Genomic DNA, 22,237 nt, shown 5'->3' with positions numbered 1-22,237 from the left:
CCGGGGGTGGGACCCGCTACGAAAAATTTCCGAAAAATTTGCTAAGACCCCGTTTGGCCTAAAATTACGTGACAAAGGTCGTACGAGGAAATTGGCGAAATTATATCAGCCCTAACGCGTCAAAATGTGTAAAAGTTTCAGGGTTAAGCGTGCTCAAGCCAGAGCAATTCTGGGATGAGTGACCCCCTGGGAAGTAATGTAATGTTTTTCCGGAGAAAGAGTGTGACCAAAATAAATGAAAATTTGGAGTAACCAAAAGGTAAATAGAATGAGTGTGGAATAATTAGTGCCCTTGTGAGAGTCGCGCGGAACGAGGCGGACTAAACGGGCAAAAAGAAAAATGGTATGACACTGCTTGGGAAGTTGAATGAACTTGAATGACAGCCAGAGATTTTATCCAGTAGGGTTCGAATAAGTGTGTGTATGTGTACGTGTATGTGTATGTGTGTGTATGATTCTCATTTGGTGCCTATGTGGGCTAGGAGCCGAGCCCCGGAAACTAATGTTGTAATGAATAAAGGATAAGCAGTGTGAGTAATTGGAATTTTTGAAGGAGTTGATACGTAAGACGTAAGGTAAATTGCGTGACGACTGGATGAGTGAGTTTGCAAATAAAGGGAAGTTCTCATGAATCATTGGAGCCTTAATATGAACGATTTGATCCTAATGTGACAATCTATCTGTGGTGCTTCTGCACTTCCGATTCCGACGAGGCTCTGCCTAGTACGCCTCTATATTTCTGAGTTCGACTATGTTCCTGTTCGATGAACCTTTTTTGCGTTCGATTCTGAATCTGTTTCTGTCTGGCACACCTCTGTGGGTCTGACTCTGGATATAAATCCATCTGATGTGCTTCGGTGCGTTTGATTTTGACCGCGTGTGTGTTTGATACACTTCGGTTTGACTGGTCACGACTTTGTATGAAACAATCTTGTATATTTGATTCTGATTTCGGATCTGTCCGATATGAGTTCGTACGTCTGACTTCGATTGTGAATCTGTTTGGTATACCTTCGTGTGGTTGATTCTGCTTACGAATTCGTCCGATACGCCTTTGTACGTCTGACTCCGATCTCAGATGTGTCTGATATGCTCCCGTACCTTCGATGTTGACTATGAATCCGTCCGCCATAGTTGAGTATGTCTGCCTCCGATTATGAATCCGTCCGGTTTTAGTTCTGAATCTGTTCGGCATGAAGTGTCTGATATGAAGTAAAGTGAGATTACGACGATGTGGTAAGGGAACTCAGGAGTGTAACAAGGAGATGATATTGATGATGATGTCTGGAAAGTGTCCGTCCCTTACAAGAATTTAGTGCAGAGTTCGGTGATTACGTAGAGTATGGGAAAATGTATTATGAAGGTATTTGAGTCGGTGATGTGAAAAATCTGCCTTAGTATTGGTAAAGAAGACATGTCAGAGAAATCAATAAAGGACAACTATCAAGAGAACCCTCCCGGAGTAGTACGACACCCATGAGTTCGATTCAACATTCGAGGACGAATGTTCTTAAGGGGGGGAGAATGTTATGTCCCGTATTTTCGTATAACGGGAAATCAAGAAATAAGGAAGACTCGTGTGTGTTGAGGAAATATTTGGATTTTGATGAATGTGACCATGTTGGTTATGGAGTCGTGAATGTTAAGACCTCGGGGGAGGCCGAGGGTAAATTTGGAATTTCGGGAATTAGTTTCGGGAATTACAAAACGGGACTTTTAATGAATTGGGCCAAGAAAATTGAATACAAGAATTTAGGCCCAATGAATAAGGTGGCCGGCCAAGGGATCAAGTCCAAGCCCATTTTTCTTAAGGTCATGTGCATAGCACATGACCTATAAGTGGATATATATGATTTAGGCTTGGCCTTATCAAGATCATAGCAAGAAAAATCAAAGAACACAAAGATAGGGGGTTTCGGCCACTAGAGAGAAAAAGAAGGAAAAATTTCCAACCTTGGTTGTTGTTTCAAAAATCTTGAGTTTTACATAGTGGTGAAGTACTCAAGACGCTCTCCGACGTGATACAAATAGTTCGGAGAAAGAGCGACGTTTGCGACAAGTCGGAAATTCAAGAAAAAGGTAAGATTTTTATGTTTTAATGTTATGCAATGGATGTATATGTGTTGGTGATTGAATTAGTGTGAAGATTATGGGATGAGGTTGTGTTTGTGCATGGTGTGTGTGTGTAGAAGGGGTGTGTTTGGCCGTGACTTGTAGAGAGTTCAAGACCATATGGATTTAATTCCGTTTAGTCGTTTGAGGTGTCGTTGTAACCTTTATAATGTAAATGAATGTTTGGAGAATTGATTTGGTGTTAGAAAACGATTTCGGATGCTATCAGAAAAATGTATACCTTTGGTATATTTGTGTATATCATAGTATATTTGTGATATTAAGGACTTTAAATATGATTTATGGTTGATGATAATGAGTTTGGAATGAAACGACGCAAGTTAGAACGTTCGTCGTAACTTTTGGTGTTTTGAATGAAAATTGGAAAGTAGTGAACTTTGGGAATGTTTGTAGGTGATTTGGAACTTGTATGTAGTTGCTTGAATAATTGGGTATGAGTGAATGAATGGACTAATGTGGAAATAAATTTGGAATTTTGAAGTTGAATCAAGAATTTGCCAACTTGTGTATTAAAGTGAAGTTTTGAAGTTAATGTAATATGGTTGTGGTTTGTGTGATTTAATAATGTTTGGGCTGTTGTTGTTGTTGTATTTTGAGCCGAGCTAAGTCTCGGGGGTGTTAGATTTATAGGGGAAGTGCTGCCGAAATTTCGGTAGCCAAATGTAGCCCAAAGACTAAAATGTTGAATCTCATGAATAGTAACTGGTAGAAGTGACCATTTGCAGTTTCTGGACGAAATTTGGATTGACGCCAAGCGAGCATAAGACGCCATCAAGGTATGTGAAGCATTTCCCTTTGTTCCTAGGCATGTTCTGGAGGTGATGGGCTCGGCCGCGAGCCTTAAGTACGACTCCGTTCCTCGGAATTCGAGACGGAAATCCGCTCCAATTCCTTCAGTACAATTGAAACCCTTTTCTTGAAAAATGCCTTTAAAGTAAACTTTTGCACGAAACCTTCCCATACGGAGTCGGAACACTTCCAGATGATTATGGATGACCTCATAAGGTCTACTATCGGTAATTTACATATGTCGCCTCGAGTTGACCCGAGGCGGGCCCACGAGGCCCGATACCTTCTGTATGGTCTTAATTACTTTAGTTTTGCCCGATTTTCTTAGAAGACATCTGGACGACTATTCTGCTCACGATATGACTGTGTCTATGTAAATCCCACAAAATAACCTTTGACATCTGAAAAATCTGATTCTGGTTATAATTTGTCGTGCCTCCCCAAGTGTCGTGTAGGCGCGTAGTCTGAAAAATTGTCCGGATACTTTGGTTCGATCGGCCAGTTGGCCTACTTCTGTTCTGTTGAGTCTGTATGACGATTTGTATGTACGTGGTTTCGTTTTAATCAGTTCGTGCACATGTTATGACTCCTTTTCACCGGATCCCGGGCCGGTACGTATATCGTGCGGTGGGCCGCCGAGCCCTATATGTGAATTCCGAAGTATGATGTGTCCGGTTCCGGGGTACTGTGTTATATGTTCGTCCCCGGTTACCGAGGGTATATTACGAAGCATGATGTGTCCGGGCTCGGGGTGCTGTGTTATCTGTCCGCCCCCGGGTACCGTGGTTATGTTATGATGTGTGACGGAGGTCGGAGAATAATTTCTGATATCTGACGTATTGTGGTGCCAATGGCAGGAGTGGCGACCACGTTCCTGTACTCATGTGTGATTCTGTCTGTCGGCACGATTTACGCTTCTGTATGTCCGTCCGGATTATCTGTCCGACTGGTTATATTTCTGTGTGTCCGTCTGGATTATCTGTCCGACTGGTTATATTTCTGTATGTCTGTCCGGATTATCTGCCTGTCTAATTACGATTCTGTGTTTCCGGTCCAGATCATCATTATGTTTGATATATATATTTCTGCTTTACATACTCGGTACATTTTTTTGTACTAACCCCCGGTCATCCGGGGGCTGCGCTACATGCCCGCAGGTACAGACGCGCCAGGTGAGACGCCGCCAGCGTAGGTTTCCGACTCTGCTACCTGAAGAGCTCCTTTGACCCGGAGCATATCTTTTGGTATATATCTTTTGTCTTTGTGTACTCCGTATGTCTGTATATTCTGGGTACGGCGGGGCCTTGTCCCGTCATATGATTCTGTATGTCTGTAGAGGCCTGTAGATAGGTGTGTGGGTTACGGGTTTCATCTGTATGTTAGCCTTATCGGCTTACTTGTAAATGTCCGTATGTTCCGGTATATGTTTCATATGTACGTATGTTACGCGCGTGCCGTATTTGTATCGGCCTATTTCTGTACTTCTGTTTTGACACAAAAAAAAATCTGTATGGTTCAAATTCGATCAGGTAGGTACGTATGGGTACCCAGTTAGGGTACCAGTCGCGGCCCACGGGGTTTGGGTCGTGACAGTTATGCAGATGCAGGTTATTTATCTGATCTACATAAATTTCTATCTCAAGCAGGCTATCTGTTTACATGCGGAGGTACTACTATATCATGGCGATCTACAAAGCAATCTATTGTTGCTACTTCTTCAAATCATGTTGAGATAATCACTATTCATGAAGCAAGTAGAGAATGTGTGTGGTTGAGATCAGTGATACATTTCATCAGAGAAAGATGTGGCTTGAAGTGTGATACAAAAATACCCACAGTATTATATAAAGATAATGTTGCATGCATAGCTCAATTAAAAGGAGGTTTCATAAAAGGGGATAGAACGAAGCACGTTTCACCAAAGTTATTCTTCACACATGATCTCCAGAAAAATGGTGATATTGATGTGCAACAAATCTATTCAAGTGACAATCCTGCAGATTTGTTCACCAAATCTTTGCCAACTTCAACTCTTGAGAAGATGATATTCAAGATTGGAATGCGAAGACTCCGACATTTGAATCTTGGTCTTCGTCAGGGGGAGTAAAATACGCATTGTACTCTTTTTTCCTTAACCAAGTTTTGTCCCATTGGGTTTTCTTGGTAAGGTTTTTAATGAGGCATCTCTCAAAGCATATTACTAGATATGTGTACTCTTTTTCCTTCATTAGCATATTTTTTTTCCCATAGGGTTTTTCCTAATAAGGTTTTAACGAGGCACATCATCTAATTAATGGACATCCAATGGGGAGTGTTGTAAGTTGGATGTAGTTGGATGCCCACCAAATACATGGGCACCAAGTATGTGTGGCCACCAAGTAAAAACTTGGTGGCCACCAAGTTGTCCCTTATGGCCACCAAGTTCACTTATTTCCTCCTATAAATAGGAGTGTGTTTTCTTGTATTAGAGACACCAAAAAACAAGAAGTGAAATATAAAGTTTCCCCCCTTTCTCTAAAGCTTTTCTTCTTTACAATTATTTAGTTTTATAACAACAAAGAACTTTTAGCTAATTTTCATAGACATGGATTGGAGGTGTTAAATAAATTTATTATAAAAAAAAATAGAAATTTATGTGACATGACATTCGAACTAGGAGAAAAGAAAAATGTTGTGTGTTTAGTATATTCAGAGGAAGATAGTGATGGTTGAGTGATATTTTAGTCCTAAAAAAAATGAAAGTGCTATTAGAAGACAATTCTCAATACATGAGTGACATTTTAAGAAATTTACTCAATGATGATGTGCAAATTGTGGGAAGGAATATCATCAATCACTCGACAACCGAAAAAATGCCACATCTTTCTCTCTTGTTTGCCAATGGATTTTAATATTTTATTTCACATTTTTAATACGAAGTTAAAAATGTCCAATTTGATGAACATCACGACAAAGGAAAGATGAACTAGTAGCGGACTTCATCAATATGTGATGAACATTAAGTTTAAATTACAAGAATAGCCTTTTAGAAACTTGTGTTGTCGAGATGTACAATCAAGGGATGCATTGGGGTCTAGTGTATATCCCAAGGAATCAAGCCACACTTTTGAAGAATTGGCGACACAAGCTCATGACATGGGCAGCATTATGGATTTCCTTGCTTTCCGTCTATAGTCTTTTCATTTACTATAAAGAACAAAATTCATGAAAATAGAGAATTTCAACTGGACTCAAAGTAGCCTAAGAAAAACTAGTCAAATTAGTTGAATGAGATCCTACCTTAAATACATTTTTTTGTGCGGAGTTCCCTTCAAATGCACTGGTCTTTAATTTTTGCTCCTCAAATTGATGGCCTTTAATTTTTGTCTCTTTCGCCTAATACCATGAGGTTTGGGGTTCGAATCCCGGCTAAGGAAAAAAAAAACTAATTTCGCAAGACAGAGTTTTTTAGCAAAGTTAGGCCTTAAGACAGAGTTTGAAGGCAAAACTCTACCTTAAGATAGAGTTTGTCACAAAACTCTACCTAAATTCTGCCTGATCAGGTAGAGTTTGACTGCAAACTCTCCCTTAAGGCAGAGTTTCAAACTTTGCCTGAAGGTAGCAAAACTCTGCCTTGAGATTCCAAATTCTACCTTGCGATTTTTTTTTTCAATTTTTGACCCCAAAACTAAAAGATTCTAACCAAGGGCAAAAATTAAAGACCACCCCAAAATAAGGGCATTCCTGCGAATTGCCCCCTTAAATGTAACTTTTTGAGGAGAACAACAGTGATTATGAGATCAATCGATTTCTGACTTATATACATCACGATTTAAAATTTTAACCTCTTGACCATTGAACTGCCTTACCGACAGGCTACCGACAGGCGGCAATAGCATGTCTAGAAAACAACTTCAAAGTGTCCATTATAATGTTTTCTTTCTAACAAGATCATCTTAGATGTTAAACTCCCGAGAGTTTATACTTTTCAATTTAGTCCCTCCAAAAAAAAGTGCATTTATAATAAAGTTTTCATGGTTATTTTTCCTCCTACATTTGATACTCTTTTTGGGTCCTAACTAATTTGGAATTGCGCAAGGATAAAACACTCTATATCAGATGATTTTTTTTTTTTTTTTTCATTTTGAGGGCTTCAATCGAAACCTCTAATTAAAGATGAAGTTGTCATATTCATCTCACCACAATCATTGATCCTAAAATAAAGATTCATGAAACTACCATTAACTATATATAATGTACAAGAAATACTCCAGTTTGAAGAGTGGGAATTTAATAATGAAGATTAACCAATAATTATATTTGTCCTAAACAAATAATTTGGATTCTCTTAAATCAAAAGTGACATTTGACCACACAATTTATTGTAGGAAAAAAATAACACCATTAGTCCATTCCTAATTTCTTTAAGCATGATTCTTAGAATATGCTTCTATCATATTTAACAAGTATGTGATTACATATTCTATGAAGCAGTTCTAAATAATGATAATCAACCAGGCTCGTTAAATTAAATATCCTGTCAATTTCACAAAAAGTAGTAGTTTGTCCTGATGAGCAATAACATAATTGCAGATTCTAGATTTAGTCAACTTCAATGTATTATTAGATGATGCTATCAAACTTACACATAAAAATCAAATCCCCTTTACTGGAAGATTCACTGTATATAAGGTAAAACTTACTATGTTTTATGTATATATAGTAAGTATTGAGTTATGTTTGCTTTTTCATGTGTTTACTTTTATAAATTTTAAATTCGCTTAGCAAAAATCTTGTCTAGTTCGATGTTCTATCCCTCTCTCTGTCGCAACAATCTAGAAGAAATAATGATAATCATCAAGGTTAATTAAGTTGAAGTTTTATAAACGTTACTTTGATGATTAGTAAAATGTTTAAGTATAAAAGAATTATAATCAAGAAGGCTCGTTAAATTAAATATCCTGTCAATGTCACAAAAAGTAGTAGTTTCTCCCGACATGCAATAACATAACTGTAGATTATATATTTAGTCAGCATCAATCTATTATAATTAGATGATGCTACTGGCATTTTTCAACTTTCTTTTTGGATGTGGTCATCAACGATCAATTCAAAAAGGTCCTATCGCCCTAATAAGTAGAAAGAATTTGGAACTTGTAAAATTTGAATCTCTTTCGTTGGTTGACAATTTGAAAGCCTCTTCCCTGATTTAGAGCCTGTTTGGATGAGCTTAAAATAAGCAGCTTATAAGCTGGAAACAGCTTATAAGTCAAAAAAAAAAAAAAAAAAAATTGGGGTAGACTAATTTATTTATTTTTGGCTTATAAGCTGTTTTAAATAAGCTAAGTCAAACGGGTCCAATTATTTTTTTGGGCTTATTTTATGCACAAAATGACTTTAAGTTAGCCAGTCAAACACTCAAAAAAGCTGAAAACAACTTATAAGTCAATCCAAACGGGCTCTTAGAAGCATTTTGAGATAACAAAAGTCATGAATTATAACTCCAACATGCATAGCTTCTTCATCTTCCTTCTCCCATCACTTCTTTATTTTTATGTTAACGAACCAGCTTGCTCTCGTCTTAATTATTTCACTGAATACATTCTATATATATATATACACATATACACACACCTTACAACATTATAGGTACCTGGTTACTATACTCACCAATTTGGGCAAACAGAAAAAAGTCACCAGACAACCTATTCTTTGAAAAAAAAAACTGAGGCTCTGATCCAAAACCTAAGGTAGGTGGTGAAATCGTCCGGAACATGCATTATAAACCCCTTTAAAAAACTCTTACATAACCAAGAAGGACAAGTATATTTCATAACAATTAGAGGCGGATCCAAAAATTGAAATTTATGGATTCTGAAGTTTATTATATGTCAATATTCAGTGGATTTCTCAAAAAATATATAGAATTGAACAAAAATTATACTAAATTTTGCCGAACTCGTACTTCTCATGCTACCTTCGCCTCTAATAACAAATCCCCAAAAAAAACAAAAACCAAAAAACCGAATGCACGTCCCTAGATGGCACCCCTTATGACAAAAATGAAATTGAAATTTAAACAAAAAATTTATCAAATTATATACAAGGAACATCCAAATATTGAATAAGAATTGATTTTGTGAAACAGTCTCTAAATATACTCTCTAGCCGGCCAAACCAGCCGGCCTATACGACTTTTTGCACTTATACTCCACTCCATATATCTATATATATTCATGCAAATATCCCTCTTGAAATAATTCAACAAATCATAAACTTGTTTCTCATTTTTCATACAAAACTCTAAGTTCACTCCTATAATTATCCAAAAAAAAAAAAAGTACAAAAAAGTCACAAAGTTCAATAAAAAAAATGAGGCAAGCAGGGGCATATTCAAGAATTCTTTCAAGAAAAACAGGTCCACACTCATTGCCACTAGCAAGAATCAAGAAAATAATGAAGAAATCAAGTGATGATGTGAAGATGATATCTGGTGAAGCTCCCATTGTTTTTTCAAAGGCATGTGAATTATTCATTGAAGAGCTCACAAAGGGGGCATGGATTAATATGACCAATATGCATGAAAAAAGAAGAAGTACACTTCATAAAGAAGATGTTGCATCTGCTGTTATAGCCACTGATGTTTTTGATTTTCTCGTTAATTTGGTTACTCATGATAATAATTGTGAGTTGAAGGAGGACTCTCATCAAGTTATAATGGAAACATAGAGTTTTAGGGGACAACGAAAATTAGCCTTCTAAAGATTTATGTTGCTAGAACTCTTCAAAAATTGCTGATAAGTGCATGTCAGATGATTTAAGTTAGTGCATTTTAATTTGAAGGAATATTAGACACAAGCACAACAACATTTTAGGAAAGTCCGAGCAACATAACTATAAGCTACATTTATTTAAGAAATTTGAGTTCATATGAATGTCCAATTAATTAACAAATCTTGTACTGCCCCTGTTTCGTTTTATGTGATACTATTTTCTTATTTGTGTCGCCGCTTTTATAGCGGCACACATGTTATGACATGTTTAAGATTACAAGTGTTAAAGGTATTATAGCATACAAATATTAAGGCATGTTTAATATCACATGTTTTTAGAAGGCTCTATTTCTTTTTTAAACTTGATCAAAGGGGAATGATGGCAAGCAAATTGGAATGAAATCTATATTTTATGATCGGATGCAAATAATAGCAAGTGGGTTTCGTGGTGTAGTTGGTTATCACGTCAGTCTAACACACTGAAGGTCTCCGGTTCGAGTCCGGGCGAAGCCATTTCTTTTTGTTTTAATCTCTTTTTTTCTTTTCTATTTTTTGTTTGGCAGATAACTGTGAGCATTCATCTTTTATTTTTTTTATGACTTCTTATTGTACCTTTTATGTACTTCCCACTCTAGCCATCATCTTTTTATATAATTTTATTCTTTTCAAAATTGAGGTAATTTCTTTTGACAACATGAAACAAATTAAGAAAGATTGTCCCGTATAGCTAGCGATCCCGCTTTAGAGTGTCCAAACTAATCCAGATTCAGGTCTTATAAGGCCTATTAAAGGGAAGCATTCTCTATTATGATTGTTTTCATTCCCAATGGTCGAATTTGAGACCTTTAGTTTAAGGATATCTTATCCATCCCACCACAACCCTCGGTAGTATGAACATGATAGGGAAGTCAATTTATTAACTTGGATATTGCACCTATTACTGGATATAAAATAGATGTGTTTTTACTTGGCACAGTGCATACGAATGGAATTGAATTGGCTGTGTTATTGGAAACATATGCAGAAGCAATACATGCCATATCACTAAGAAAAGAAATGAAAACGTCTTGTTGGAATTAATTGGTTGCTCATTAATTTGTTTCAAATGAGATACTTCATATATATGACAAAGTCCTATAGATAAGTAAACATTATCACCAAAATATTAACTTCTATGTTAATGAAGCACTACAAGAAGAAGTGACAATGGTTCACAGAAGTCCAGCAAATTTCCAAACTTACCACTCCATAAAAGGCGATATATGACCAACCAAGATTGAAACTTCAACAACTTTTTACTAACAGAAAGGACTTACCCCCAAAAAACCAGAAGAAAAAAGAATAGGCAAATAAACATACATTCATTTGATTTTTTCAAGCCTTGCAACACTTTGAGACCCTTGTTTGTCAATAACAATTGCAAAACCAACTTTCAAACTCATTATATTGCGCGATATCCATGTTTGGTTTACTAGAAGCACGGGAATCACATTTAATCTTATAATCTGATGTAACAGGATCTACTGTTTGTGACGTTAACATTGTAAATGTATCATCTACAAAGGGGGATATGCTATGTGCAAATCATATATACTGTTACATAAAAATGGTTCATTTATAAATCTTTTGTTCTATGCTAGCATTCTTAGCATAGGAATGTTGATACTGCCAAGTAATTATATACTTGTAGCTGAGATGTTGCAGATTCAGTATTTGGATAAACACTCAGCATTTCTTTTCAGTTGCTCTCGGCGAGTTTAGAGACCTTATTTGCGGAAAATGTTGTTCACTTAAACACAGATTAATTTTGTTCCATTATATCAACTTGTATTGGCGGGAGGTAGCAGATACCCCGTGAATTACTCGAGGTGCGGGCCCAGACAACACGGTCATAAAAAATTGATATCCATCTCATGGAAAATAATCTGACTGACTCAGTCAAAGTTAATACTGTTCCCCTCAGTATAAGAAGAAATGTGGAAGGACAAAAAAAAAAGACTTTTAACCATAAAGTGCTAATTTCTAATTGATTAGGAATAAGCTGTTGGTATATAATAAGGTGGCCTTTCATTAAGGCACAAAAAGGATGAAAGATAAAACATAAAAAAACTATACTACTAATATATGTGAAGTTCCACTCTAAGAAAACAGGATCATAAAAGAGCTTCTAAATATGGTAGCATAATTCTATATCCAAAGTCAAACCTCTCTATAACAATGTCGTTTATCCGGATACTTTTGACTGCTATAGCAAAATGTTGTTATAGAGAACATATTTACAAGGGATAAGGCATCATTACCCCCCCCCCCCCCCCCCCACCTAGTAGCGTTTTTGCTACGACACACCTTACCTAATTTTTGGTCCTATCACCCCCCTAAACTATTTAAAACCGTAATATTTTACCCCCTAAACGCTGACGTGGCAAGGAGAGTGTGTTTCACTCTCCTTGAGAGAGTGAGAAACATAAAAAACGGGAAAACTTAATTTTTTTCTTAAAAATCTGTATTTTCTTAAAATATGAATATAAATCTAGTTTTCCACATTTTAAAAAAATAATTAATTTTTTCAAAATTTTATAAAAAATCAGTTTTTTTCAAATTTTGACAAGAAAAAACACTTTTTCCGGATTTTATTTGAAAAATAAAAGTGTCCTAAGAAAATGAAATCATGAAAATCAAGATCTTTTAAAACATTTTAAAAAAAATAATCAAGCTTTCCGTATTTTTAACAAATCCATTTTTCCATATTTTAAAAAAAATTCATGTTTTCAATTTTGTTTTATTTTTATTTTTTTTAAAAACATATGGGTTTTAAAAAAAAAAACAAATTTTCATTTTTTTTAAAAAAAAAGGGTTTTAAATTTATTTTTTTAAAGAAAATTCAGTTTTTTAATTCGCGTTTTCAGCTTTTTTTATTTTATTTTTAAAACGGGTTTTAAAAATAAATTTTTTAAAAGAAAAAACAATTTTTTATTTTTTTATTCTTAAAAATTGACACGTAAGCTGGATTTTTTTTTTAAAAAAAAGAAAATAAATAAATGCACATGTGGCAACGAGAGTGTATGTCACTCTCCCATATGAGAGTGGGCATCAGCGTTTAGGGGGTAAAATATTACGGTTTTAAATAGTTTAGGGGAGTGATAGGACCAAAAATTAGGTAAGGTGTGTCGTAGCAAAAACGCTACTAGGTGAGGGGGGTAATGATGCCTTATCCCTATTTATAACATAAAATGAAAATTGGTTACGGAGAAAACTTAACAGTTACAGTAAAATGATGCTATAAAGGATGACTGTTATAGAGAGGAGGCCTGACCAGGCAAACCTCGGTATAACATCGTCGTTTGTCCAGATTGTTTTTGGGCGCTATAGCGAAATGCTTTTATAGTAAACATGTAATATAACATAATGAAAGAACGGTTCCAAAGAAAATTTGATCATTATAGTGAAATGTCGTTATAGAGGGTCTGATGATAATACTAAATGTAACATACTATGACAACCTTGAGACTGTACCTAGCCCTATCAGATAGAGATTTTTCTTTCGATTGTTTATACGATATGTAAAGACCGCTACTACAAAGAGTACTACACCATATATCCTAAAAGTTAGATAGCCAAGAATGGATTCTCAATCAAATGATAAACTCTACTTGCAAATGCAAGGCCAACAGAAGCATGTAATGGCAAGACCATGTTGCAAGTATTATCTTTTAAGTTGATAAACTTAACTTGGTAAGGTACGTAGACAGCCATAAATAGTTCCTGATCATTCCCTTCCCTTGTCATAACCGAAAGAATGCTACTCTGAACTTCCAGTACTGGATCAACGTGATACTTTAGGCTCCATGAATAGTCATTTCCCAATTCAAACATGTCAAAACCAGGCATCCATCCCCTGTCCGAATGGCCAACTAGATACAAACGCTCATCGACACATCCAAACCAGTAATCTGTAAACGTAATATCCATTTCTGGCATCGGATAATCAGAGTGAAGAATCTCCTTATCCATATCAAAATAGCAAAAGCTACGGGCTAACACCCAAAAGATTGCTCCGTTGAAGAAAACTCCCGTGTCTTCGTCTTCTCTCAAATGGAATAGAATTTGTCTTGGAAACGGATCTCGTAATTGCCTCCAGGAGTTTGTCTCAGAAGAGTACATCTCATTGTAATGAAATCCAACATTGAGAATCTTGTAGTGAGGGGATTTTGAAGGGTCAAAAGCCAAACACAAGTCTCGCGAGTAATGCCTATCTGGACTTGGAAGAAGGGTGAATTTCTTGGTAGTCGGGTTACACACATAGTACTCTCTGATCCATGGTTTATAACAGCAACAGAAAAGTAAACCACCACAGGAACTCATGATTTCAACCGTGTAAGTGAAAGAGTCGCCTTTTAAAAAATCCAAGAGTCCATGAGGAGAATCCTCGAGTGCTGCTGCATCTTTGAGTGGAATGTAAGAGAAGTTGTCACAGTTGTTCCCGAACGACCAAGACAAATTCCGGGCAATGAGTGCACTCGGGAAAGTTTGAGGCCTCCAGAGGGACGAAAAATAAGGATTAGAGATTAGAGATTGCCACCGTTTAGAAACTAATTTGAACCTGAACAGAGGTCTTGCTGGGAGGAGCAGTAGAATCTTGACTACAAGATCATCACTTCTTTCAACTGCTTCAGCACTTTTGCAATGTTCGGATGAAGCCATAGCAAGTGATATTCCTTTCAAATTTAGCAGATACTTTAATATATAAACAACAACACAGAGAAGAGAAAATGAATAATACAATTTGGTGTTCTGGTTTGAGGAACAAGAAGATCCATTAAGTGAAAGATTTATTCTAGAGAAAATCATAGCAGTTACAACCAATCACAAACTACACGAAAGTTGTCGGTGGCACTTCAATTGGAAGTTGGTAACCAAGTGACAAAATGGCTTTAATGAAACTAACTATATTTCAGCTCGCGCATACATAGAATCATTCTATCCTTTCGTCCCTCGCTGCCTTAAGGCACACCTTTATACCCAAGACCGGATTCATTCCCCTCCCTTGCTTCCCCGTTCTTCTCGAATATCATATATTTGACTTTACTGTAAAAGCCTTAAGATTTTCATGTTATGATTTTAGTGGTTTTGACGGGGTGTATGTCTATCAAAACTCCTCCCACAAAGTTTTAGGTGACATTTGAGTCTCTTACTAGTCTATTTCTAATAATTGGAGTGCTAAGTGCTGCTTTGGCAGTCGAGTTTTTTCTTACATCCAATGCTAAAGAAAATTTAATTCTTTAATTTATTTATTTTAAATGAACCCTCGTTTCCGAATCTCATCAAATTGGAATACTTTCTTGAGTATCAATTCTACCTCACCACTCTCCTACAAAGAACTCGTTCACCCTCTACTCAATCAAAATCAAAAGCATGTATACACACTAAATATGGACCTATATATATATATATATATATATATATATATATATCTACAAACACTCATACCCGAATAAGAAAAAAATATACATGGTAGCAAAATTAGCACATAAAAACATGATCTGCTCAACCCACTCAACTGCTCAAGTTTGAGCTGGTCATTGACCCGCCCATTTCGACCCAACCCTTTCAGTCCATCTAATAGTTAAGCTGATATGTAGTCCAAATTGACATATGCGAAAATCGAAATAATTTAATATATTCTCAAAATACATTTTCTTAATTTGATATGTTATAAGTATAGTCATTATAAGAAGGAAAAAAATAGTTATATTAGGTACTAAAAATTATAAAAGAACAAACAAAGAAATTAAAATTTAGTGAACTGGGCAGGTTAGGTTATGACCCGCTTTTTAGTGCGTTTTAGCCCAGCCCATTTCAACTGAAGTAACTTTTGGCAGGTCATTTATTGACTCAGCCCATTTTGACCCACCCGAATTCAGCCCAACCCGCTCATTTGAAACCCCTACTTGCATGTACAAATTCATCAAGAAACTACCCAAACATAAGAAAAAAAGGAACCAAAATGTTGAAATTTTGAAAAGGAAACAATACAAGTAACAACAGCTATTTTTGTTGACAAAATAAAAGCAACGGAGACCCTTGACATGTGCACTTCACGTGAGCTAATAAACTACAAAACAAAGGTACCACTTGTATCGTTCAATCCGATTTCAGAACCCACATGAAAATTCTTAACCCTAACTTGAAAGACCCCCGGGAAAACTTTTGATGCACAAGTAGAGCTCGAAGAAAATAGCAATTTTATGGAGAATATATTCAATCTAGTATGGAAGGAACCCCAGAATGTCTTTGATTAGGCTTGGTTAGGTTGTGTATCTAGGAAGATGTCCAGGGCCTCATTTTATTTTGACATTAAAAATAGCTATTTTCTTTACTTAAGGACCCTTTTCATCATGTTTATACATTAGGACTAATGAGCCAAAACCCATATATTAAGAGTGTGTTTGGTATGGAAGAAAATATTTTTTAATTTTCTCATGTTTGGCCGGTCAAAATGTTTTGGAAAACATTTTCCTTAGGAAAGTAAGTTCCTCAAAAATGAGAAAAATGACTTCCCTAATAGAAGTAGGGAAAATAAGTTCTATAGTGACATTCTAAGTTTATTGTCTCCTCCCCACCCACGCAACGCCCCAACCCCAACCCCCACCCTCGCCACTTCTGAACCCTCACTCCCCCAATCCCAACCCCATAGTATTTTACTAGATTACATAAAAATACTTTTGAGATAATATTTTATTGCGTACTTACCAAATACTAGAAACAACAACAACATACCCAGTGAGACCCCACAATGTGGGGTCTAGGGAGGGTAAAGTGTACGCAGACCTTACTTACCTCAGAAGATAAGGAGACTATTTCCGAAAGATCCTCAGCTCAAGAGAAAGCATGACGAAAAAAATATCAAGATAAGCACGAGCAGTTCAAAGCAATATGAAAATAAACTAACGAAAGTGAAAAAGCCATGATAAAGCAGTCTGGAAAAAAAACAGTAGCTATCACAGATAAATAAGATAATTGAAGTACAAGAAACAACATATAGTAGCAAGAATCAAAGAAATAAACTGTAGATTAAAAACTAAACACACCCTAAGAATTATTTCACAACACAATAGTACAAAAATTCAAAAGTGACAAATTTTTAATGAAAACTCACCAAATTAACAGACCCCAGAGACAAATTGGAAATAAAGTTGAGAAATACTGAAGTGATGATATGCAAAGGGCAAAAAGCAGAGAGAAAAGGAAGTGTGGAATATAAGCGAAGAACAAAAACGTACAGGTAAGTCTAATGACAAAGTTGCAATTGCACCAAAATGAAACATCAAAATTACTGAACTAGCCTTGTTCAAAAACACAAATGGGCCAAATATAACCTTTCCGCTGACATATTTAAAAAAAAAAAAAAAAAACTATTTAGCTTGTTCATTATGTAAAAAATTACATATGTACTCTCTTCGTCTCAATTTAAGTATCTTAATTTCCTTTTGATAATGTCTCAAAAGAGTATCTCTTTTTTTATATTTAGTAAGTTGTCGATTCAAACATCTTATATTACAAGTTTAAAATCACAAGATTCAAATGACACACATCTTTAATTTATGATCATAAGATTCAAAAGTCTTTTTGTATTCCTTAAATCTTGTGCTCAGTCAAACTAAAACCCTTAATTTGAAACGGATTAGTAGTTTTAAAAAAATAAGTCTGCTCCAATTCTCTGAGGGTAGGTTAGTTTAAGGTTGTACTAGTCCATCTTAATAAAACTGAGGACTTATAGAATATAGCAGGTTTCGTGGTGTAGTTGGTTATCACGTCAGTCTAACACACTGAAGGTCTCCGGTTCGAGTCCGGGCGAAGCCATTTCTTTTTATCTCTTGTTTTCTTCTTTTTGTTTTGGCAGATAAGCGAAGCCGATAACCCGAGCCGAGAAAAAAATATTATTGATATCATATTAATGACTCTCGGGTTATTTGTTTAGGACCCAGTTTGTCCGATTTTATCCGTATCATATATAACTCGATAAGCTTTATGAAAAATTATACTTCTACCCTTGAGCAAAATCTCGAGCTTGAATGGTGCTAATGTACTGTGTTGTTTCTGTTGAATGTTGTTGCTTATCGGTTGGTTTGATTCGATTTTAAAGTTGTCCGTTGGTTATTTTTTTTTATAATTTGAATATTTTTTGGTCCAACATAAACGGCATTGTATCCGATGATATAAAATCGACTTATATAATTGTTTTATTTTTCATATTCACAATTTATTCAAAACGTTCTCTCTTTTTTCCATCTTCACTTTCTTTGTCCCAACTGATTTAACCACTTTAATATATTTCAGTGCATGTCCTTAATGTTAGGCAAATTTTGGCCTATCCATTCATTCAGGAAATTCGTTCCTAGCCACTAAAATGAAGAATAAATCAACTACTTGTTCATCATAAGTTAAATCATGAGCTTTTTTTTTTCATTATAACTTTGGGGATAGAGATTCATTCATATATTGTAAATGATCTCAAATCTCAATTCCCAAATTGAAAAATAAAAAAAATAAAAAATTAACAAAATGTCAAGTTTTGGAACCCAAACAAAATGCAAGGCATGTGATAAAGCTGTGTATGCTGCAGAGGTGATTTCTGCAGGTGGTGTTAATTATCATAATACTTGTTTCAGATGTAGCCATTGCAATGGAAGACTTGCTGTAAGATTTTATAATATTTTTACTTCTTCACTATTTCATGAATTTTTCGAAGGCTCGTTTATAACGAATCTGATCGATTCGACTGATATGATAAATGGGATGGTAGTTTGTGTTATGCTTAGTTAGGACCTTGTCTCCTTTCCATTATCTTCCGCTCTGGTTGTATTCCATGTACAAACATATCATCACATATATATTGCCCCAGCTATTCACGGAACAAATAAAAATTAGCTACGAGATTAGCTGCTATTTATAGCCAAATAATTCGTAACTAACATGATTATTTGATAATTTGTTGCTTATCAGTCCTTAAATATTATTGTAATGTATATTATTAATAAATAGATATAATGGTTATGCACTTTGAAAATTCATCATAAATGGATGAATTTTACGCTGGTTATCAACCTACTTCAACAATCCTCCTTTATTTGAGATAGTGACTACTATCCACGTTCGCCCAACGTTAATCCCTTGTACAGAAAATATAGAGTGCATAGATATGTTTTATGTATATATGGAAACCTTCCAGCATATGAGTTACAACGACTCCTGCTTCAAGGGGACAAGGGGAAATAGTAAAGTTGTCTTTGTGAAATTTGTAGATCACGCATTTGAACCGTGGAATTAATGACTCTTGTGTTAGGATAGGCCACCTACAGAACACTTCTTAGGGCATGACCCTTCCTCGGACCCTTTGTGATCACAAGATGCTTCGTGCCCCGAATTGTCCTTATTCAACTCCACCTTTACATTTCTTACACAATTTTTTTGAATCCCCTTGTCTCCTATCCAACCTATGTCCCTACTTGAGACGGGTAATGTGAGCAAAGCTCGCACAAGCAGAATTATTATCAAATGGATAGATACAAATGAAAAAAAAAACACATAAAACAAATTATTAATTTTGTATGGAAATTATCATATCAACTTGAAGCTTCTAATTAATGTGTTTTTGTTGATTTTTCCTTTGAATTATATATAGTTGAGCAACTACTCTAGCCTCGATGGAACTTTATTTTGCAAGCCACATTTTGAACAACTCCTCAAGGAGAAAGGAAGTGGAGCCTTGAAGTCTTCGTCACGTTAGTTTTTTTTTTTTTCTTCTGAATTTTAATACATCTATATACGTTTTTAATTATATGCCTAATTAGCCTAAATTTATTTTTATTATTTTCATAGCCTAATTATTTTTTTCTTATATCAATGTGCAGTCGGGAGGAACAATGATCTGGTATGTATCTCATGTCAACTTTAGTGAGACTTTTTAATTACTCTTGTCATTCCAATTTATATGACATAATTTAGATTTGCGCAGAATTTAAGAAAAATAAAGAATTTTGAAATTTGTGGTCTTAAATGTCGGAATATTTGTGTTGTTTAAAACTTGTGAAACTTATAGTCTTAAACATGTTATAATATTTGTGTGGCTATAAAAGTTAATAGTTTCTAACTATAGAAATATGCCACTGTGTTAGAAAATTAGTCATATAAACTGAAATGTCGAGAGTATAAAGTTAATGATGTTGTCATAACAGTTTTAATTCTAATAAGCAATCCATCCATGCATAATATATATTGTAGTTTATTTGTATACTTTTGAATGTTCTTTTATTTTATTAATTATGAGGAGATATGATATATAATTGTTCTAACAATGTCAACATTAATCTTTTCACTATATTCGCTCCATGTATTTATTTGTTACTGATTGTATATATCAGAAATTTGACTTTTTTTTTTAATATCATTGTGATTACAGAACAGATGCCCGAGCAAGCTATCCTCTCTATTTTCGGGCACTCAAGAAAAATGTGCAGCATGCAAGAAAACTGTGTACCCATTGGAAAAGGTAAATAATTTTATCGAGTTTTCGGATTAACTAGACATATGAATTTCGGATATCAGATGATTAAACCAAAAAATAAAAGAAATTTTAATTTGTTATGTTATAGAATTAATTCAGTTTTAACAAGTAGAGATGACTCGTAATCAAATCGTTTAATCTGAACCCACCCAATTTATATGTTTTTATAAGATATGTTCCGTTTGGGAGGATGAAGTACTGTCCCGCGCAAGACAGATGGAAACAAAGATTTTCCAAATAATGCTTTTATTTTCCCAGCTAGAATACTGATAAAGAGCTCTCTTTCTTCTTTTCCACATGGTTATTGTATGATCAGACACACTAAGTAGTATTTGGAAAAAAAAAAATGTTACATGCGTACAAAGAATATTGAGATATAAGATTCTACAAAGAATATTGAAATATAAGATTCTTTCTTTTTTTGAGTTTGTTTAACCATTTGGTATTTTGTATCCGCTGACCCTGTTAATTCTGATTTACCCTTCATAAAGCTCATTAAAAGGGAGAAAACACTCCATACAAGGCGTTTCTTCCCTATGTGTACATGTATGCTGGGCGGACCTCCTGCATTAGCTATGGGTTCATACGAATCCAATAGCTTGACTCAAATCCTTACAATATGTTAAATAATCCACTAAATTAATATAAAATAAAATAGATTTTGAACCCAACAAATTAAGTGGTCTTGAGGTAGAATTCTGAACTCGAACTAATAAAGATCAAATTGATCTGTCTCTGTGTGCGCATTAGCCCATGGGATACTTTCGTTTATGTCTCTTCGGCCAAACTTAGTTACCGACAGTAGCCTAAATATACAAAACTTATACATGGATATGTATATTATACGTATGACATTTGTATATTATACACATAGTATATGTATATTATATGTATAGTATACTAAAATATATAAAAGTTATACATTTGTCTTCTATTTTGTAAACTAGATCACCCAAAGGTATCGAGCAGTTCTTTTTTTTTTTTCATCTGTATAACATATAATTAGATACTTTAATCTATATTATGTGATTGAAAAAAAACAGGTGACAGTAGATGGAGAATTTTACCATCAGTCTTGCTTCAGATGTGCTCATGGTGGATGCAAACTTACAACTTCATCATATGCAGCATTAGATGGACTTCTCTATTGCAAGCCTCATTTCTCTCAATTGTTCAAAGAAAAAGGTTCCTATAATCATCTCACAACAACTACAAATAAAAAAAATAGTGGATCAACTGATGAACAAGATGTTTCAACTACTACTGTTGATGAGCCACAGCCTGCTGAAGAGACTCAAGAAACTCAAGATTAGTCATAATGCAATAGTTAATTGATTTAATTATTGTTAATGAGACTAATCAATCATCTTGATGAGAGACATGTTAATTGGTTTTCTTAATTATTTGTTTCATTCATTTGAAAATTTTGTAAAGCCTATTGAGGCACCATATGTTTGTAATGCTTTTCTCCACAATTTTGTTTTAATAAGAAACACATTGTTGTCTTCATATTTTATTTTGGTTTCAAAATTCGTTGGCACGATTAATTAAATTCGCGTCACATACTGATATTGTATTTGAAAAAGGTTTCCATAGAAATCTCTAAAGTAGATTGTGATTTATAAAGAACTCTGAACTCTTTAATCATAACTTTCCATATGAATACTGCATCCAATATGAAACTTGTGATTGGTAGTAAAATACTGATTCGCTCGTTCTCCATTCTCAGCCTGCCTACAAGTTCTGTCGCCCCATCTCGTCTTGCATATATAGTCTTTAACTCGTTCATAACTTGTTTCCATCCATCCCATTGTCTTCTTTATTCTCACGTTACGCGTGCAAGCAGGATTGAACTTATGTCTTGACCCTCATTAGATAAAACAGCTCGCCTCACGCTACTCTTGCAAGCAGGATAAAACTTATGTCTTGACCCTTATTAGATAAAATCACACAGTATTGCTTCACGTGCCAATCACGTGACACCCCTTCCCCCTATGCC

The 22,237-nt window shown here is 35.1% G+C and overlaps 3 protein-coding genes and 2 non-coding genes across 5 annotated transcripts; 4 read left to right on the top strand and 1 right to left on the bottom strand.

Annotated features, from left to right (window-relative positions):
• The first annotated feature begins 9,273 nt into the window (after positions 1-9,273).
• LOC132612324 (nuclear transcription factor Y subunit C-2-like) lies at positions 9,274-9,630 on the top strand. Its single transcript, XM_060326614.1, has one exon. The coding sequence runs from the start codon at positions 9,274-9,276 to the stop codon at positions 9,628-9,630; it is 357 nt and encodes a 118-aa protein (XP_060182597.1).
• A 483-nt stretch (positions 9,631-10,113) lies between these two features.
• On the top strand, positions 10,114-10,187 carry TRNAV-AAC (transfer RNA valine (anticodon AAC)). The gene has a single exon. It is a non-coding gene; the product is annotated as a tRNA-Val (tRNA).
• Positions 10,188-13,072: 2,885 nt separating this feature from the next.
• LOC132609885 (F-box protein At5g07610-like) lies at positions 13,073-16,988 on the bottom strand. The gene is made up of 2 exons (XM_060324079.1): positions 16,831-16,988; positions 13,073-14,389 (listed from the first exon to the last, which is right to left on the bottom strand). The coding sequence occupies exon 2, from the start codon at positions 14,373-14,375 to the stop codon at positions 13,281-13,283; it is 1,095 nt and encodes a 364-aa protein (XP_060180062.1). The 5' UTR covers positions 14,376-14,389; positions 16,831-16,988; the 3' UTR covers positions 13,073-13,280.
• Positions 16,989-17,460: 472 nt separating this feature from the next.
• Positions 17,461-17,534, top strand: TRNAV-AAC (transfer RNA valine (anticodon AAC)). Its single transcript has one exon. It is a non-coding gene; the product is annotated as a tRNA-Val (tRNA).
• A 595-nt stretch (positions 17,535-18,129) lies between these two features.
• On the top strand, positions 18,130-21,745 carry LOC132608764 (LIM domain-containing protein WLIM2b-like). The gene is made up of 5 exons (XM_060322500.1): positions 18,130-18,371; positions 19,357-19,456; positions 19,586-19,605; positions 20,134-20,223; positions 21,282-21,745. Exons 1-5 carry the CDS (start codon positions 18,237-18,239, stop codon positions 21,549-21,551), a joined length of 615 nt encoding a protein of 204 aa, XP_060178483.1. The 5' UTR covers positions 18,130-18,236; the 3' UTR covers positions 21,552-21,745.
• The last annotated feature ends 492 nt before the right edge of the window (positions 21,746-22,237 follow it).

This window comes from Lycium barbarum, chromosome 9, assembly GCF_019175385.1.
Source record: "Lycium barbarum isolate Lr01 chromosome 9, ASM1917538v2, whole genome shotgun sequence".
Classification (NCBI taxonomy): domain Eukaryota; kingdom Viridiplantae; phylum Streptophyta; class Magnoliopsida; order Solanales; family Solanaceae; genus Lycium; species Lycium barbarum.
The sequence above is the reverse complement of the archived record's forward strand: the minus strand, read 5'-3'. Positions and strand labels throughout refer to the sequence as shown.

Coding starts and splice junctions, on each gene's coding strand:
- LOC132608764 (XM_060322500.1), top strand. CDS start 18,237: ATGTCAAGTTTTGGAACCCAAACAAAATGCAAGGCATGTGATAAAGCT. Junction 18,372..19,356: donor ATTGCAATGGAAGACTTGCT/GTAAGATTTTAT, acceptor AATTATATATAG/TTGAGCAACTACTCTAGCCT. Junction 19,457..19,585: donor AGCCTTGAAGTCTTCGTCAC/GTTAGTTTTTTT, acceptor ATCAATGTGCAG/TCGGGAGGAACAATGATCTG.
- LOC132612324 (XM_060326614.1), top strand. CDS start 9,274: ATGAGGCAAGCAGGGGCATATTCAAGAATTCTTTCAAGAAAAACAGGT.
- LOC132609885 (XM_060324079.1), bottom strand. CDS start 14,375: ATGGCTTCATCCGAACATTGCAAAAGTGCTGAAGCAGTTGAAAGAAGT.